This window comes from Ursus maritimus, unplaced genomic scaffold, assembly GCF_017311325.1.
Source record: "Ursus maritimus isolate PB19 unplaced genomic scaffold, ASM1731132v1 scaffold_9, whole genome shotgun sequence".
In the NCBI taxonomy this organism is placed as follows: domain Eukaryota; kingdom Metazoa; phylum Chordata; class Mammalia; order Carnivora; family Ursidae; genus Ursus; species Ursus maritimus.
Genome location: NW_024427107.1, coordinates 39,844,503 through 39,865,014, shown reverse-complemented (window position 1 = coordinate 39,865,014; position 20,512 = coordinate 39,844,503). Strand labels below are relative to the sequence as shown.

Below are 20,512 nucleotides of genomic sequence, written 5' to 3'. Positions count from 1 at the left end.
TGGGAGCTCTCTGAACTTGTGGGATTTTTATGGAGGCTTCACCATATAGACAGGGTTGATCATGAACTCAATCTCTAGCTTTGTCTCTCTTTCCTGAGAGGCTGGGGTGGGGCCAGAAGCGCTTGATCTTTCTGGTGAGCAGCCTCCGTGCTGAAGCAACCCAGGAGCCCATCAAGAATGGCTTCATGAGAACAAAAGGTACTCCTCTCACCCGGGAAATTCCAAGGGATTTAGGGGCTCCGTGTCAGGAACCAGGGGCAGAGAACAATACATATATTTTCTATTATTTCCCACACCAACGTGATGCTGAGGCTGAGACAAGCTCAGTATTTACCGCCGCCCAAAGCTCCGGCCGGCCGTGCGGCGGAGTGCGGTACTCATGGTGGTCTTGGGGCCAAGTGGGCATCAGGAGCTGCAGATCTATGCCTCTGAGTCCTGCCTGGCTTATCAATAATTCCCCTGCAATCCCCTTCCTGAAATTCGGGGTTTTGTTTCAGCTTTAATTTCTTTAAATGCAAATGTTGTCCCTTCTCTATCACAGCTGGTCTTTTTGAATTCTCAGGCCTGGACCTATTTTTAACTAGGTCAAGTGTCACGTGGAAAAGTAACACACACCCTTTTTTCTTGTCGCCGATCATGGGTGACAGCGTTATGTGTCCCCAGTCTCCACTCCTCTCCCTCAGCTCTTCTGTCTCTGACTCCAGGTTGAATCCAAATCACTGAGTTTGACCTTTCCAGCAGCTGCGTGATGAGGAATTGTGGCCCGAGCATGTTTTTTCAGCTTATTTGATGACTACGTCTCTTCAGACAGGACCCGCGACCATCCCAAGAGGCCACGCCAGGTCTCTTGACTTGGCTTTGCAGGCACATCCACGTTATGAACGAAGATACACAGGGTTTGACAAGGCCTGTCCTTGACTAAGTTCTGCGGATGATCATTTGCTAATTTAGCGTCTTTCATTTCTGATTTTTTCCCTGGAAGACCCGGCTCAGTGTTTTTCCTGGTGTGAAAGTTAAGCACTGTGATCAATGGCAGGCTGCTCCTTTCTCATTTGTTCTTCCACTCGGTGTGCATTTAAGGAGCCCTGACTCCCTCTCCTAACGAGTCTCCCTGTCGGGGGTGGGTACCCTCACATGGCCGCTTCCAGAGTTATTTTCCTAAAATGCAACTCTGACCTCGTCAGTCTTGTGTCTCATGCCTCCCTCTGCTCTCAAGGATGAAGTTCCAGCTCCTTTGCGGGGCGCACAGTCTTCTCTGTCATCGATTTCTACTCTCAGCCTCACGCATTCTATCTCGATAACACAGGCTGCTTCCCATTTGCAGACATAATGTCTCGTTTCTTTATCCTCCACCTCTGGGGGCCGCAGTGATGGGCTGGGAAAGCCAGGGAAGCCACCGAGGATCTGTTTGGTGTGAGGCTGGGATGCGCCTCCTCTGGCTGAGTGCACAGAGAGTGGAGCTGCCTGCCTGAGCTTGGGCTGGGCTACACCAGCAAGGAGCAGAGAGCGCATCCTTTGTCCACAGTGCGGGCTTGCTCTGGGGGCTGCTGCCTTTCTGTCCCAAATACCAGGCTTTCTAGGTTTAATGCTCCTGCCTTCATCCCCTGGGATGAAGAGTGGGTGTCTGGGGGTCAGAAGCCCCAGCTTGCATTCCGCCCCCAGGTAGGGAGACCTATCTGACCACTTGGTGGTGATCAAAAGGTCATCATGGGGCCATGACCTGCAGACAGTGGGTGCTTATCTCTGTGAACAACCTCTTTTTTACATCTCGTCTGGCTTACAAAATTTTATATCCTTTATAGTATATCCTGTCTGTTGCTTCTTGTTTTCCATTTCAAATGGCCTTGAGTCTTCATACATAATTCTTTCTCTTCCATATGAACAACATTTCTATCGTACTTTCTATTGAACTAGCAATGGGTTGTGATGTTGTGTGTGTGTGGAGGAGAGGGGTTTCTGGAGAGTGGGAATTTTCTCCAGAATCTCTTTTCCACTGGAGCCCTCAAGGGCCCAAGAAGAACGAGTCCCTTTCTGTCCTGTTTCTTGACTGATACGTGATGGAAACTATGTGCCAAGGAAGAGAGGAGAAGCCAAGATGAGTATAACACAGAGAGCTTATGCTCAGTAAGGATCTAAAATAGATAACCAAGCAATTAGAGTCCTGAGTTAGGTACTGAGATTTTAGAGGACATGGAGCTTGTCCATTTGGGGCTAGCAGATGGGGATTGGGTGTAGAGAGGACAGCATTGAGCCAACTATGGCCTGAGGTGGAGAACTTCTTCAGATGTTAGGGAAGGGCAGGCCAAGCTAATGCAATCATGAGCTTTTCTCTTCTTGAATGGATATTATCTTTTCTGTTCAACCAATGAGAAACTGATATAAACTAAAGTTAAAAGACTGATAGCCCACCAAGTGGTCCTGGCTCTTACGGGCCTGGGAGAGTGAGTCAAAGAGTGTAGTGTCCCTAATCTATAATGTGCTTTTTGGGCTTCACTTTGGTTCCTTTGTTTTTGAGGTCCCGGGTACCACTGAGACTGTGACTGTATACTCTCCCTAGGAAAAAATCACATCTGTGCATAATATAAATATTTAGATTTTGGTTTCTAGGGCTTCACAGATTCCCAGAAGCCTTTTTTTTTTAAGATTTATTTATTTATTTATTTATTTATTTGACAGAGATAGAGACAGCCAGTGAGAGAGGGAACACAAGCAGGGGGAGTGGGAGAGGAAGAAGCAGGCTCCCAGCGGAAGAGCCTGACGTGGGGCTCCATACCAGAACTCCGGGATCATGCCCCGAGCCGAGGGCAGATGCTTAACTGCTGTGCCACCCAGGCGCCCCCCAGAAGCCTTTTAATCCCAGATTAGAAGCCCAACTTCAGGGGCTGTTCCTCTTCAGCAGGCCTTTCGGACTAGGATTCTCTTCCCTTCATAGAATCATGGACTTAATGCCTTGAGAGAGAGCTTAAAAGTCACATGCAACCAGTTGCTGAAATGCTATGGAAGTCCTTTCTATGCTGGCCTGTCACATGTTGTTTAAGCCTGTTCTTGAAAGCTATCAGAGTTGGGCATTTACTGTGTTTTGAAGCCACTCCTTTTTTTTTTTTTTAATGATTTTTTATTACATTATGTTAGTCACCATACAGTACGTCCCCGGTTTCCGATGTAAAGTTCGATGATTCATTAGTTGCATATAACACCCAGTGCACCATGCAATACGTGCCCTCCTTACTACCCATCACCGGTCTATCCCATTCCCCCACCCCCCTCTCCTTCTATCCTGGGTAGCCCTGTTAGAATCTTCCTCATATTACATTCAAGTTGGTTTCTTGATTCTTGATTCCTGGCTCTGTCCAGCACGGTCTGTCACGAGAGCAGATCCTCCATCTTTCAATTTTCTCTGCTAACCTCTCCTACCCTTTATGTGGGTAAGTTCTTTATTTTGGGGTTTGGATCCTGAGGTCCCTGGGAAATCATTCTCTATACAACGTGGACGTCTCTATATAAGCATTTCCCCAGCTGTCTTCTGAGAATTTTCTTGAGAGAATTAGTAAGTTTCTGCTGAATGAATGAAGGATCCAGGGTTACACAAATTTAAGGGATGCTGTGTTGATTTCCTCTTCTAGGAGAGTCATAATGCATATAGCGTATTAAAAGCTCTAATGAGTCCTTCAGCAAAGACTTAGGCTCTTATCATCCCGAGAAGTGGGTTTTTGCTGCCACCAAATTGGGGACTGCTGCTCTATAAAAAAGTATTTATTTATTTATTTATTTACAAAGAGGGAGGGGAGGGAGAGGGGCAGAGGGAGAGGGAGAGAGAGAATCTTAAGCAGGCTCCACACCCAGAGTGGGGCTCGATCCCACACCCCTGAGATCATGACCTGAGCTGAAATCAAGAGTTGGATGCTTAACTGACCGAGCCACCCAGGCGCCCCTGTTCGAAAGTTTTTAAAGGACTGTTGGGAATAAACCTGTCAAGGAGGCTAATCATCCGCCAAGTTAATTTTTCCTCTTTTTTTTTTTTTCCCTAAACAGCCTCTTGATTTTGAAACAGCAGCCATTCACGATATTGTGTTCCAAGCAGAAAATCCTGAGCCTTTGGTGTATGGTGTAAATTACAACAGCAGCTCTTCTGCCACGTTCAAGCTCATTGTGACAGATGTGAATGAAGTACCCGAATTTTCCCAGCGCATATACCAAGCAAACGTCGGTGAAGATGTGGCTGTGGGCACTAAAGTGGGCAATGTGACTGCCAGGGATCCGGAAAATCTGGATGTCAGGTAGAGGAGAGCAGTGCCGGGCGGTCCTCGCTGTGCTGGGGCCATGGCCAGTGGGGAGGAGGGAGGACTGGGAGGGATAGAGAAGCAGGTCTGACTCCAGAGCGCTCCCCTAAGAAAGCAGCCAGTGATCTGAAGCTGTATCCCAGGGCACAGGGTGAACCTGACCTTGGTTCCAACGGTCATCAGTACCCTGGGGGCCTCCGCGAGAAATCAGGCTCAGGCAAGGGGGAAATGTGTCAGCTTCCATCCCAGCCCACTCACCACAAATCCCAGCTGAGAGCTGGTGAGCTCAGGAGATGGGGTCCAGGGACTCGGCTCCCCAAAGCCAGGCTCTGTGTCTGTACCCGCCGCGGGAGCCAGGGTTTGGGGCAGAGTTCCAGCCCAACTCCTAGAGTGGAAGGAAGTTCTTTCTAGACAAGGGGAATGAAGCAAAAGCCCAACTGGACAGTCTCACCCACCTGATAGGGTGAAGGGAATCTTCTGGATGTAGAGTGCCTATGTTCCTTGGTTCTCCAGACAACAGGTCTGGGGTGACAAGACTCATTCCAGAGCCCACTCCTGGAGAGGCTAGTGCTCAGGCTGAGGTGATTAAACAAAACGTGCAGATCTTTCCATCTTAACAATCTCAATCACGTTTTTCCCAGTGCAATAGGACCTATGCAGATTTGTCTTAAACTTGTGCGATGATTTGCCCAAGATATATGTTTGTGTATGTATCAATATCTATAACCTCTTTAAGATTGTATAGTTAATAAGCACATAGAATTTGAGCCCGGATCTTTTGCTTCTGTTTTATCACATTAGCACTACTATCTGTGGCATAACAAATACTTCAGCTTAAACCATTGGCTTAAACCATTGCATGTGGTTATAAATGACAATTCCTTAAATTTCTCAAAACATTTGACAGGAGTCACGCCTCCCAGTGAGCTTGATTTAGGTACTTGGAATCACCTCTAAGACCTTTTTCCTTGTCAGGGAGTGAAGTTCCCACCTACTGTTTACTCTCTATGTCCCATAAAGACAAAGGTAAGAGGGAAAGAACTGTGTGGTTTAATGTAGGTATTACTGTATACGTCAGAGTCACAGAGTATAATGGGGCACAAAATGCTGATAATTTACAACCATTTATTGTTTAACAAATGCTTCTGCGTTCTTCATGAGAATGTTATAAAAATCATTAGTCAAAGACAAGTGAATACAAATTTGAGTGTATGAGTGGGGAAAACAAAAACATTTAAGAAAAGTTCTTGGATCAAGGAAAAGGTATACTGTAAATATTATTAAATTGAAATCAGGAAGATGAGGAAGAAGACAGAGAAGGGGAGTGTCCTGTAAGAAGACAAATGAAAAGAGTGTTTCAAGAATGAGGAATAATCAGTCAATAGTTCTGATACTAGTAGTAAGTCAATTAAGAATTAAGGATGACTCCCAGGTTTTCGGCCTGAGTTCTTTCTTATTCTCGCGGCTCTGCAAACTCGTAATCCATCAGCATCCAGTGGTCCTTAAAGTATATCAGATCATAGGACTCTTCTGAAAACCCTCCAAAGAGTTCCCATCTTACTCAGAATGAGATCCCAAGTACATAGGATTTCTTCATCACCCGCACACACAGCCTAACAGCGCTTGGCATATAGAGCATACTAATATTAGGAAAAAAACACTAATTTGATGAAAGAACACATCCTGACTTTTTAATCATTCTCTTGCTTCTGGACACGTAGGTTGTTTCCAGTATTTTTTTATTGTATAAAATATTTTGAATCTATGTATGAATATGATTCTTTCCTAACTTAAATTGTTTTTTATTTGGGGACAATTCCGGAGGTGGTATTCTGTGGTCTGAAGACATGGACATCCTTATGGCGATGTTGTGTCCCTTCCCAAGGGGCTGCACTAATTGGTTTTCCAGTGGTTCTAGTCTTATCTCAGATTCAACTCTCACACACCTGCTGATGAGTTCCACTGAAAACACAAATATGACTAGATCGCCTTCCTGCTTAACAGCATTCTGTCGCTGCCCATTGCTTCCAATGATCTGGCTCTTTCCACCTCCCTGGCTTCATCTTTTGCCAACCACTGCTTCCCATTTGTACCCCAACACGGCTGGAATGCTCGACTCCCCCCCCCCCAACCAGGCTGTTCCTAGGCCTCTCTGCATTGGCTCACGCAATTGCTCCTGCCTGAAGCATCCGTTTTCTTGCCCTAGTTGACATCTCCTGCTTCAGAAAGGCTTCTCGGGGACACCGCAGAGCCCCTCTCGTTGTATTTGCCACATTTTATTGGAACTATCTGTTTCTGTGTCTGTCTCCTCCACTCCCCCCTTTTTTTTTGGTAATCTCTGCTCTTGCTCTTCTGCCCGATATTTGCCAAGCACTCCATAGATGTTTGTAGAATGAACAATTTGCCGTGTCTCCAGCAGCTTCTGAGTAGCCACCTGCTCACCGAGCATCTCCACCTCTGGGTGTTCGAGTTTTCTTAGAGGGGGGGATTTGCTCATCAGTTTTAAAAGATGCTTCCACGTTGTTTTCATTGGTATCCTTTGATTTCTCCTCTGGAGTTTGTGACTATACCTTTTCTAATAAAATAAATATAGCCACGACTCTGTAAGGATGCGCAAATCCTCCTTTGGAAGATGGACGGTATGCCGGGAAAGCATTAATAATATAAAATAACGATCCTTTAAATACGCTGTAAGCGATATGCCAGGGACAAGGCTGATAGAACAGCATAATGGTCTTAACTGTCTTCTCCCCTTCACACACAGTAATGTGGGTTTTCTTTCGCTCTTTTCACCTTATGAAGTTATTCCCTGGGCGACAACAGGAGAGGCTGGCTTAAAATTAACCCCGTCACTGGCGAGATCTCTACTGTGGCTCCGCTGGACAGGGAAGCCGAGAGTGTGTATCGGGTGCAAGTGGTCGCCACCGAAGTAGGTGAGAAAGAAAAGCAACAGGTGGTTACGGGCTCCATCAGTAGACATGGGGGGAGGGTGAGGTGGGCGGGAAACGTCACCAGGTCCCATTGTCAGAATATCTTCTAGTGGAAGGATGACAAAGGGACCGAAGTGGAGGGAAGTGCTCACACCTTCCCTGGCTTGGTGCAAGGTGGGGTCCACCGGCGCCTCTCAGGCAGGGGTGCACCTGCAGGCTGGCCAGGCTCCGGGGTGCTGCTGCTGTGCACTCGCGTTCCCTGCGGGGGCTGCAGCTCCAGGGAAGCTTCCTGTGTCCCTGCTGAACTACACCCCTTCCTCCAGAGCGCTTGTGGGTTTCTCCCGAGAGCAGGGCCAAACCGCTGCCCTGCTGACCTAGCTGTGACTGTCTCCTTCAGCCTTAAATTGCACCGGCTCAATCTGATCTGTACTGAAACAGAATATGTTTTATGCCGTGTTCTCAACTTCCATATGTGCCAGAATCACCTGGGAGCTTGTTCGAGAAGATAGAAGGAGTTCATCTCTGGAGATTCTGATTCACTAGGTTTGGGTGGCCCTGGGTATCTCTGTTTTGCTGAAATCGGGTGAGCTTTTGAAAGGAAAGACTTACTACGTAGACAAGCCAAGGATGTTTGAATCATCCTGTATAATCTTTGCATCCCATTTAATCCGGTCGTGGTGCTATATATTTCCCTCTGACTTTGAGTGTGGAGTTCCAGGGAACTTGAAAAATTGCAATATACACCCATAGGAATAGTATGCATACCAGTGATAAGGCTGGTGATGAAAACATTAGGTTTCTTTGCATTTAAATGGAATTTTCCAACTTAGCGTAGAAATTCTGTTGATCTTATGCTGGTTGAGGCCTCTAATTAAATAGCAAATATATCTGCCTAGTTTACCAAAAAATGAGAATGGAACAAATTAGGACTAAATAAATACAGTTTTAGACCGAAAAAATAAACTTCCAAATGTGAGGCCCACCAGGATTGGGAGGTAGAATGGGGAACATTCCAGTGGATGGGAATCATAAAAATGGTCCCTGCATGTGAAAGCATTAATAAAAACAAAAGTGCCACAGTCAAGTTAAGCCAATGAGGGTAGAAATGCCGATGTCTGTGCCAAATTTGGAAGAGTTGTGTGCAAGCAGACACGCCTTGCTGAGACGGGTCGGGGACTCGCTCTCTCCTTTATTTCCAGAGAAGCACATTCCACTATCACGTTGTATACATTGAACTCTTGATTTAAAAGCTCCCGATTAATCAGTAGGAAGTTTCTGGCTGAGCCTTTATGCCGCACATTCCGCTACAACATACTGTGGGGATCAACATTTCACTTTGGATGTGTCCTAGAGACCTCTCACATTTTAGAAGTTCCATGAATCAAAACCAGGATTCAAAACCCTGTTCCCTTTGTTGGCTTTGAAACGATGCAGATAGAGGAAATGACTTCAAGGGCACAGTGGCTTTTCCTCCTTTGGTTAAGTGTGGTCAGGGCCATGGAAGACAGTTGAAAAGCAAAGCAAAAGGACAAGGTTCACTGGAATTAAAGCAAGATGGGGTCAGAATCTTGGAACCAGTATCTGTGACTGATGTCAGGGAGAATGAGAAGAGTCAGTGTTTACATTGCACTGGCGGCCCTGGTTTTAAGCACTTTGTGTAATAACTCAATCCTCATGCAACACCATGGGTAAGGTGCTATTATTGACCATATTTTATGGATGAGGAAGTCAAGGCACTGAGAAGTAACTTGCTCACCATCACACAGCTACCAACTGTTAAGGCTACAGAGTCTAAATCTTTCACCACTACACCATAGTAAATAACATTCAGGCAGCCCTTTAGTATTTTCAACAAACACAACCTGTGGGATCCTCACAAAGTCACATATTTTACAGCTGAAGAAATGAGGTATAGAAAACTTAACAAACGTACCTGGGTCAGTGTTGAGAAGAAATTGTGGGCTCTAGAGTCAGACTTCGTGGGGTGGAAAGCTCTCTATTGCTGTGTGACCTTGGGCAAGTCACATAACTCCTCTGAACCTCAGTCTTGTCATCAGTAAATGCACATCGGAGTTGTTTTGAAGTAATGTATACCCAAAGCAATCTGCACATTCAATGCAATCCTGATCAAAATAACACCGCATTTTTCACAGAGCTAGAACAAACAATCCTAAAATTTGTATGGAACCACAAAAGACCCCAAGTAGCCAAAAAAATCCTGAAAAAAAACCAACAAAACTGGAGACATCATGATTCCAGACTTCAAGTTCTATTACAAAGCTGTAATCATCAAGACAATATGGTACTGGCACAAAAACAGACACACAGGTCAATGGAACAGAATAGAGAATCCAGAAATGGACCCTCCACTCTATGGTCAACTAATCTTTGACAAAGCAGGAAAGAATATCCAATGGAAAAAAAGACAGTCTCTTCAACAAATGCTGCTGGGAAAACTGGAGAGCCACAGGCAGAAAAATGAAACTGGACCACTTTCCCACAAATATAAATTCAAGATGGATGACAGACCTAAATGTGAGACAGGAATCCATCAAAATCCTAGAGAACACAGGCAGCAACCTCTGTGACCTCGCCTGCAGCAACTTCTTACTAGACTCGTCTCCAAAGCAAGGGAAACAAAAGCAAAAATGAACTATTGGGACTTCATTAAGATAAAAAGCTTCTGCATATTGAAGGAAACAATCAACAAAACTGAAAGGCAACCTATGGAATGGGCAGAAATATTTGCAAATGACATATGGAATAAAGAGCTAGTATCCAGAATCCATAAAGAACTCATCAAAATCAATTGCAATGGCACAGCTAGGTATTTATCCAAAGGATACACAAGTGCCGATTCAAAGGGACACATGCACCCCAAAAATAAATAATCCAGTTAAGAAATGGGCAGAAGACATGAATAGACATTCTCCCAAAGAAGACATACAAATGACTAGCAGACCCAGGAAAAGACGCTCAACATCACTCATCATCAGGGAAATGCAAATCAAAACTACAGGGAGGTACCACCTCACACCTGTCAGAACAGCTAAAATGAACAACTCAGAAAACAACAGGTATTGATGAGGATGCTGAGAAAGGGGAGCCTTTTTACACTGTTGGTGGGGATGCAAACTGGTGCAGCCACTATGGAAAACAGTATGGAGGTTCCTTAAACAGTTAAAAATAGAACTTCCCTACAAGCCAGCCATTGCACTACTGGGTATTTATCCAAAGGATACACAAGTGCCGATTCAAAGGGACACATGCACCCCAATGTTTATAGCAGCAATGTCCACAATAGCCAAATTATGGAAAGAGCCCAGATGTCCATCGACAGATGAATGGATAAAGATGTGGTAGATATACACAATGGAATATTACTTGGCCATCAAAAGGAATGAAACCTTGCCATTTGTAACGACGTGGATGGAGCTAGAGGGTATTATGCTAAGCAAAATAAGTTAGTCAAAGACAAATACCATATGATTTCACTCATACGTGGAATTTAAGAAACAAAACAGATGAATATAGGGGACTGGAAGGAAAAACAAAATAAGATAAAAGCAGAGAGGGAGGCAAACCATAAGTGACTCTTAACTATAGGAAACAAACTGAGGATTGCTGGAGGAGAGGTGGGTGGGATGGGCTAAATGGCTTATCGGCATTAAGGAGGGCACTTGTGATGAGCACTGGGTGTTATGTATAAACGATGAAGCACTAAATTCTATTCTTTTTTTTTTTAAAGATTTTATTTATTTATTTGACAGACAGAGAGACAGCCAGTGAGAGAGGGAACACAAGCAGGGGGAGTGGGAGAGGAAGAAGCAGGCTCCCAACCGAGGAGCCTGATGTGGGGCTCGATCCCAGAACGCCGGGATCACGCCCTGAGCCAAAGGCAGACGCTTAACGACCGAGCCACCCAGACGCCCCTAAATTCTATTCCTAAAACCACTACTACACTATATGTTAACTAACTTGAATTTAAATAAAAAAATATTAGCATATTAATCTTAGTTATTATTATTATCAGTGAGACTTTTTAATTAGGAAATGAAACCAGGTCTGATTCTAAAAGCTTGTTATCTTTCTACTACCTCAGTATACCCAAGTGCTTGAACTGTGTGTGTGTGTGTGTGTGTGTGTGTGTGTCTGTGTGTGTTTTAAGAAAAGGAAATATCTTTTTCCCATTAAGAGGAAAATGAGAGAGCTGATACCATGTTTCAATCCCTCACTTCCTTAGGTGGCTCCTCCCTGAGCTCCACAGCCTATTTCCACCTGACCCTCTCGGATGTGAACGACAACCCCCCTCGGCTAGCCAAGGACGACTCAGGCTTGTTTCTGTGTCACCCCCTCCAAGCAACCGGAACTGTCATTTTCGAGGCCACTGATGATGACCAGCAGTCATTTCGGGGTCCACAGTTTGATTTTTCCCTTGGTAGTGATATGTTACAAAACACCTGGGAAGTTTCCAGGATCAATGGTGAGTTGTCAAAAGTACATCGAACAGCACACTGATCAATGATTACAATTCGTTTTTATTTGCCTCGGTGTGCTTGCAGCCACTGACCACAGAGCTTTCTTCCATGCTGCAGGTAGGAAGTCCATGCTCTGAGAACTAGAGAGGAGCTCTTCAGAGGGAAGAAAGCCTTGGGCTTTGGAGGGAGGAAAGATGACCACACAGCATCCCCCTTAGTGTCCATCGGACAGTTGGATAATTGGACAATTTGAACAACACTGGCACAATTTCCAATGGCAGCTGAGAAGCAGATTTCATAACGGTTCTTAAAAACAGCTTCATTGAAATACAATTGTCATCCAATTAACAGCACATATTTAAAGCATACAATTTTCTAAAAATTGATAAATGTAGATACCATTGAAACCCTCAGCACAATAAGGATAAGAACACTTTCACCACCCCCCAAGATTTTTCATGCTCCAGTTGCAAATCCCCTTTTCCATCCCCCCTCCACCCCCCATCCCCAGGGAACCACTGATCTGCTTCTTGTCACTGTAGATCAGTTTGCATTTTCAAGAATTTTATCTAAATGCAGTAATACAGTATGTACTCTTTTTTGTCTGGCTATTTTCACCTAGCATCAAGTGACACTGCGATAAGCATTTGGGAACAAGAATTTTGTAAGAGCATATGCTTTCATTTTTCTTGGCTGAATCCCTAGCAGTGGAATGGTTGGGCCATACGGTAGCTGCATGGTTAAATTTTTAAGAAAACGGCAAATTGTTTTTCCAGTTTGTAACATTTTCCATTCCCCCGGGCGCACGAGAAGTCTAGCTGCTCGATGTTCTCTCCAACACTTGCTATGCTTGGTCTCTTTGATTTTAGCCGTTCTAGTGGGGGTGTGGTAGCATTGTGGTTTTAATTTATGTTTCCCTAAAGGCTAATGGTGTTGAGCATCTCTCCAGGTGTTTATTTGCCACCCATGTATCTTCACTGGTGAAGTGCCTGGTCAAATTTTGTGCCCATTTGAAAAATTTGGCTGTTTGGTTTCCATTGTTGACTTCTCGCATTCTTTCTATAGTCGAGGTACAAATTCTTTGTCAGATAATATGTTAATAGATACTTCCTCACAGGACATGGCTTGTGTTTTCATTTTGTAACAGTGTCTTTTGAAGAACAAATTTAAATTTTTTTATGGTATCTGATTTATTGACTTTTGAATTTTATGTAATTTGTGACTTTTTTGCTGTAGTATTTAAGAAATTTTTGCCATACCCAAGGTTACTAAAATTTTCTAATTTTTTCCCCTAAAGGTTTTACAGTGTCAGCTTTTACATTTAGCTCCATGGTCCATTTCAAGTTAATGTTTTAAAAAAGATTTATTCATTTATTAGTTTGAGAGAGAGAGAGAGCGAAAACTCAGGGGGCAGAGGGAGAGAGAGAGAGAATCTCAAGCAGACTCCCCTTTGAGCGTGGAACCTGCCATGGGGCTGGATCTCAAGACCCCTGAGATCATGACCTGAGCCGAAATCAAGAGTCAGACACTTGACCAGCTGAGCCACCCAGGTGCCCCTCAAGTTAATTTTTGTATGTGGTATGTGGTTAAGGTCAAGGTTCATTGTATTTAATAGGACTATTTAATTTTTCTGATAATATCCTTTTCACATTGAATTGTCTTGGCAGCTTTGTCAAAGATCAAGTGACTACATGTATATGGATCCATTTCTGGACTTTTCTGTTTCACTGATCTCTTTGCCTACCTTTATACCAATACTACACTGTTTTGATGACTGTTACACTATAATAAAACTCGAAATCAGGTAGTGTAACTTTTCCAACAGTGTTCTTTTTCAGAATTTTTTTCATCTATTCTAGGTGCATTCCATATAAACTTTAGAATTTAGCTTGTCATTTCTACCAAAAAAGCCTATGGTGATTGTGATTGGGGATCATGTGACTCTGTAGCTGAATTTGGGGGAGAATTGACATCTTAACAAAACTGAATCCTCTAACCCATGAACATGATATATATCTCTATTTGTTTAGGTCTTCCTTAATTCCTCTGAGCAAAGTTTTAATTTTCAGTGTATATTTCTTGCAAAATTTCCCCTAAGCATCTCATAGTTTTGATGCTGTCTTAAATGGTATTGAAAAATTTAATTTTTAAGAAATTCCAGGATATGGGAATATAATTGATGATTTTTGTGTATTAATCTTATATCCTATGACACTGCTGAACTCATTTTGCAGTGCTCTCTCTTCCTTTCTTACGACTCCATAGGTTTTCTACATGGGCAATCCTGTTGTCTGCAAATAGTAACTTTTTTTTTTTTAAAGATTTTATTTATTTATTCATTTGACAGAGACAGAGACAGCCAGCGAGAGAGGGAACACAAGCAGGGGGAGTGGGAGAGGAAGAAGCAGGCTCATAGCGGAGGAGCCTGATGTGGGGCTCGATCCCATAAGGCCGGGATCACGCCCTGAGCCGAAGGCAGACGCTTAACGCTTAACTGCTGTGCCACCCAGGCGCCCCCAAATAGTAACATTTTAATCTCCTTTACAAACTGGATACCTTTTATTTCTTTATCTTGTTTCATTACTGGCTGAAACTATCAGTAGAATGTTGAATGAAAGTTGTAAAAGTAGAAATACCCTGGTTTGTACCTGATATGGGGAAAAAGCATTCAGTCTTTGACCATTACTTAAGAAGTTTGCTGTAGCTTTTTTGTCCATGCCCTTTATCAGATTGAAGAATTTTTCTCCTATTGCTAACCTGCAGAGAGGGTTTTCTTTCTTTCTTTAAACTGGGAATGGATGCTAAAATTCTTATATACATATTCTCTTATTCTCTTTTGCATCTATTGAGATGATTGTGTGGTTGATATTTTTGTTGTTGTTCTGTTGACTGGTGAATTATATCAATCAACTTTTGGATCTTAAACCAATCCCTTACTGATATAAAGCCTAGTTGGTGGTGAAATATTAGCACTTTTATATTTTGTTAGATATGATTTGCTAAAATTTTAAGGATTTCTCTATCTGTATTCTTGAGGAATATTGGTCTATGTTTTTTCTTTCCTTGTAATGTCTTTGTCTGGTTTTGGTATCAGAGTAATGCTGGCCTCATAGAATGAGTTAGGAACTATTCTACTTCTTCAATTATCTGGAAGAGTTTATGTAAAATTGTTTTTTATTTTTCTCTTAAAGTTTGGTAGAATTCGCCAGTAAAGCCATCTGGATCCAGAGCCATCTTTATAGGAAGTTTTAATTAAAAATTCGATTTCTTTAGTAGATACAGGGCTATTTAAGTTATAGATTTCTTGTTGGTTGAAATTATTAGTTTATATTTTTAAAATAATTTGTCTATTTCATTTGATTTGTCTAATTTATTGGCACAAAGTTATTTGCCATATTCTTTTATTATTCTCTTAATATTTATAGAATATGAAGTGATATCATCACTTCATTCTGATATTAGAAAATTGTCACTTTTTTTTCCTGATCAATCCGGCTAGAGTTTATTAATTTTATTAATATTCTCAAAGAACCAGCTTTTGATTTCAAAGATTTTTCTCTATTTTTTGTTTTGTATTTCAGTGCTCAGATCTTTATTATTTCCTTCATTCCTCTTATGTTGTATTTAATTTGTTGTTCTTGTTCCATTTTTATTAAGTGGAAGCTGCAGCAATTAATTTGGAAATTTTTGCTTTGTTAATATGGACATTTGGTGCAATAAATATATCTCTTAGTGTCATGTTAGCTGTGTTCCATAAAGTTTGATGTATTGTGTTTTCATTTTCATTCAGTTCAAAACACTTTCTAATTTCCCTTTACATTTCTTCTGTGACCCCTGGGTTATATAGAAGAGTATTAGATAGTTTCCAAATATATGGGGATTTCATACATCTTCCTGATTATTGATTTCTTTTTTTTTTTTTTAAGATCTTATTTATTTATTTTACAGAGAGAGATAGTGAGAGAGGGAACACAAGCAAGGGGAGTGGGAGAGGGAGAAGCAGGCTTCCCGCCAAGCAGGGAGCCGGATGCGGGGCTTGATCCCAGGACCCTGGGATCATGACCTGAGCCGAAGGCAGACGCTTAACGGCTGAGCCACCCAGGCGCCCCTGATTATTGATTTCTAACTTAATTTCGTAATGACCAGAGAACACTTGACTGGAATACTTTTAAATTTATTGGGACTCTTGTCTCTCAGTACTTTAAAGATATTGTTTCTACTCTGTTTTGGATTGCATTCTTCTTCTTTGTTCCCTTAAATCTAATGTATCTTTTTTTTCTTCAGATGCTTTTAAAATTTTCTTTTCCACCAATTTTAAGCAATTTGATTATTACGTGCCTTAGTATAGTTTTGTTTGTTTTTCTTTTTCCTGGGATTTACTAATCTTGGATCTGAGGATTTAGAGTTGTCATCAAATTTATTATTTTTTTAAATAATTTTTTATTATGTTATGTTAGTCACCATAGAGTATATCCTTAGTTTTTGATGTAGCATTCCATGATTCATTATTTGCATATAACACTCAGTGCACCATGCAATACGTGCCCTCCTTAATACCCATCACCGGCCTATCCCAATCCCCCACCCCCCTCCCCTCTGAAGTCCTCAGTTTGTCATCAAATTTAGAAAAACAATTAGCAATTATTTCTTCAAATATTTTTTCTCTTTCTAATCCAGTGTTTAATTCAATTTAACTTTAGAACATAGCTATAGGGGAATAATGATAACCAGCTATATTCAGTAGAGTTCATTCTACAGAGAAATCATGATCAAATCGCAGGATGTCTTGGCATCCTGTTTGACATTACGGAAGGTTCACATAGAGAGGTAATACTTTGGGTAGTTTAACTCATACTTACATTGAATCATTCCCTGGTCAACCTTAGCATGTACTGCAAAGATGAGCTTTATTCCTATTGATACGTGGTTCTGAGGTTGTGTTTCCATGTCATCCATTTTTTCCCTGATCTGACAGGAACTCATGCCAAACTTTGCACCAAGCACACGGACTTTGAGGAGAGAGTTTACAACGTCCCGATCCGCATCAATGATCGTGGTCAGCCACCCTTGGAAGGAATAGTCTCTTTACCAGGTAGGTGTTTTCCCGCAGACAACTCAGGATCGAGTCTGTCACCATGGGTAGTTTGAGAGAATTCTTATCTTTGATAAGGAATTCTGCAACTGCTTACTTGAAAATGTTTTACCAAATACTGTTCTGCTTTGCAGTTACTTTCTGCAAGTGTGTGGAAGGAAGCTGTTTCCGGGCGGCAGGTCACCAGTCTGGGATGCCCACGGTGGGCATGGCCGTTGGTATACTCCTGACCACCTTTTTGGTTATTGGTGAGTATAATTTCTCAGATTCAAGGATTCCTGCTCTGGGCCTTTGAAACATTTATCTCAGGGTCTCTGTTCAGGGCCGGTCTGCTGGCTGCTCACTGGCAATCTGGGCAATAGCCAGGAACACAGATCACCAGCAAACCATCAGACCTTCCCAGTTGAGAGCTGCTGCCTTCCTACAACCCTTTACTTTTCATTGCCTTGTTGGTTAGTTTGGGAAATATAATACAAGAGGCTTTAAAGCATAAACTGTTATATTTTGGACCTAGTTACCAAGATTTTGTGATGAAGGAGAAAGAAATGCAGTAGATGTGCCCTGCTATATAACCAGCCACTGTGCTCGATATGGGGGGTACAGCGATGGGCAAGACATACCAGGTCCTACATTCAGAGCTCACAGTCCGGTCTACCATTGTTGGAGTAGGTAGAGTCGGCCTTCCAGTGGAGACGCTCACATACCTGAAATGTTGCACAATTTCCCTTTGCATATTTTCATGACTGTGGACTCTGATTCTTTACTGCCCGGAGCAATTTTAGCTTATCACAGGCCTTACCCTGCCTTGGCCCCGGCCAGGCCAGACAGCAGAGTCCCTATTTCTAGCCATCTTCCTTTTTTGTGTGAAAAGCTCAGTGCTTACTGTGGTAATGTCCTCTTTCAACTGTTGTCATCACCATAAGTTAAATATTAGAGATAGATCCTTCATCAAGCCAGATCCACTTGACTGAAGGGGTTTACACCGTTCCACATCCTTTCTCTTTTCAAAGGACGGGTGGGGTTCTTCTAAGAATTCTTCATTGTTCTCTTGGCTTCTGGTCTTTTCAGCCACGACCCAGTCTGTCACATTGGACTCTGATTCACAGGTCTAAAAGGGATCTCATTTCCTTATACCATTCCATCCAAATTCCTCATTCTCACAACAGGGAAGGACTTTTGTGACATAGTCACAACCCATCCTCACGTGTGCATGGGGATCATCTTTGCTCCCTGACCACAGGCTGACACACACTTTTCGTACTAACTGAGCTGGCCTTTTGAGTTTTCACTCACTTACCAAGGTCCCTTATGCTTTCTGTGTGTTTTCTGACTCTGTCCGCCCTTCCATCTTAAAAGGATTTTTGAGTTTATGCACCAAATAGTTTTCTCTCATGACAATTTAATCCCATAATTTTGCCACACATTAAAGATTGGATGAGTTTGGGGATATCTAAAGATAGAAGTAATAGGATCTTACGGTTTCATATTCTTACTTTTTTCAAAATAGGGTTGGGATAAGTGCAAGATTCTTTTTTTAAATTTTTAAAAGATTTTATTTATTCATTTGAGAGAGAGAGAGACACAGAGAGAGAGCACAAACGGGGGAGGAGAGGTAGCAGCAGACTCCCTGCTGAGCGGGAAGAGCAACATGGGGCTTGATCCCAAGACCTAGAGATCATGACCTGAGCCGAAGACAGATGCTTAACCAACTGAGCCACCCAGGCGCCCCTTAGTGCAAGATTCTTAATCAGTCTCTGAGCATCCAGTGTCTTCCACCATGATTCCTCCTGTAAATTTGCTGCCAGGTTAATTTCCTTAAAACAACTCCCCTTTTCCATATTGGTCTCTGGTTTATAGTACACAGTTAGTGCTAAAATGCACAATGTAATTTTGTAGGAGTTCAGAGATAAGAGAAACCAGTAAGGTTAGGGAGTCTACCAGAGCTGGAGCCATGAGGAAGGCATCAAAGCAAATGGGGTATCTGGTGTGGACACACCTAAGCTTTAGGTAGGTGAACAGGTCAGAGAACAGCTTTCTGGTTGTTCTGATTGGACAGATTCCTCTAGAGAAGAGGAAGGACTGGACTAGACATTTGTTGAATATGTGCAAAGGTCAGGAACTCTGTCAGATGCTTACACACTTCGTCTTCAGCTTGCGTTAGGTCCTATACTCCTTGCTAAGGACCCAGTGATAGCCACCAGCTTAGATATGATTTGGGACTTGATACACGCTTACTGACAACAAGATAAATGATAAGTTTACGAATCCAAGAAAGCCAATGCCTAGAATCCCTTATTCACCAGGACAACCAAACTTTGTTGAACCACAAAAAGAAATGAGTCACATGAGTCATTTTTTCCTACCAGAGTACTACTTTATAAACGAATGTGATAGTACATTTTAAGATTCCATCTCTTTGACCCTGCGTTTTCTCTTTTAGGTATAATTTTAGCAGTCGTGTTTATCCGAATAAAGAAGAATGAAGGCAAAGATAATGTCGAAAGTGCTCAGGCATCCGAAGCCCAACCACTGAAAAACTGAATTTGAAAAGGAATGCTTGAGTTTATGTATTGAGTGCTATTTCAGTAACACGACCATTTAATCCCATAATTTCACTTTTTTATCCAGCATGCGCACGATAATTTTTTACAGATATACCCTCTAGCCCTTTAATATTTTATTACTTTTTGATATCTTGTGCGCTGTAGACGTTAGAGACATTTCCCATTTTCCCATGACACTTTCCCCTCTGCAAAAGCTTTAGCTATTTATCCAAAACAAAAAATGTATGTGTTTTTTCCCTTTAGGGAAAGATGGACTGATGAAATATTCTGTTCATTTTCTCCTTATCAAGATTTATCAGCCATGTACCACAGAACTTCCTGGATTCCATCTGTACTTTCTCTAATTGCATCCTGTGTCCCCTTCCTCATGTCTCATTTGGTCTTGCACTAATTTTAAAACATTCATTGGAAAAAAGAACAAAGTGAAGTCTCAGGAAAAAAGTAACATGGAAGCCTTGTCCTTTGGTGTAAACGGGAACTCCTTGTGTTGTCAGCCTTCTTTAGCTCAGTGTGGCTTGTTTTGCTCTTCACTTGAGGTCCTTCCACTTGGAAATGGCCCAGCCTCCCACAGGCCACACACGCCCACTTTCATAAATTTTGGTGCAGAAACCAACCACTGACCAGATTTACTTACGACCTACCATGCTCATGTTCTGCACATGTTTTCCTTATGTGTATGTTAATATAGTTTTGCTTGCTGTATATTTAACAGTGAACGAAAATAAGAATGTGTGGAAGAAGTAGTGACAAAAATCAGAATAAATGTTGACTGTGGTTTTGTTTCTTGGGCTCTTGGGCTCTGCTTCCTGGTTCTTTGCATTTGTTGAGGGAAGATCTGGTTAACAATGGTTACTTAACCTTGATGGGAATTGCCTCCCATGTAGAGTTGGTCTATAAGGAAGAGTCTACAGTGAAATAAAAAAAAATCACTGCTTTCAGGACCATGGGTTGGGTTCAAGACAGATATTTTGAATAAGAGAACCTTAGACATTTGGAAGCATTTTTAGGTCTGGAACTATTGTCTGGCTCATGCTTTGAGCCTTGAAAGCATTCAACATTACAAAACCTCTCAGAATTTTCAAGAATTTTCTGGAAAAGAACTTGTATCTGAAAATGTACTCTTACAATGGCAGCTGAAGCAGGCCATGGAGTTCTATTTTTCATAAAT

General features: G+C 42.3%; 1 protein-coding gene across 1 annotated transcript in view; it reads left to right on the top strand.

The window, feature by feature from the left end:
* CDH17 (cadherin 17) overlaps nt 1-20,277 on the top strand; it is a 77,339-nt gene extending 57,062 nt beyond the window's left edge. Inside the window, exons 13-18 of the mRNA XM_008689144.2 lie at nt 4,033-4,277; nt 7,083-7,213; nt 11,454-11,693; nt 16,664-16,780; nt 16,915-17,028; nt 19,221-20,277. Of these exons, the coding sequence (XP_008687366.1) occupies nt 4,033-4,277; nt 7,083-7,213; nt 11,454-11,693; nt 16,664-16,780; nt 16,915-17,028; nt 19,221-19,321 (948 nt within the window). The 3' untranslated portion in view covers nt 19,322-20,277. The remainder of the gene's footprint in view (nt 1-4,032; nt 4,278-7,082; nt 7,214-11,453; nt 11,694-16,663; nt 16,781-16,914; nt 17,029-19,220) is intronic.
* The last annotated feature ends 235 nt before the right edge of the window (nt 20,278-20,512 follow it).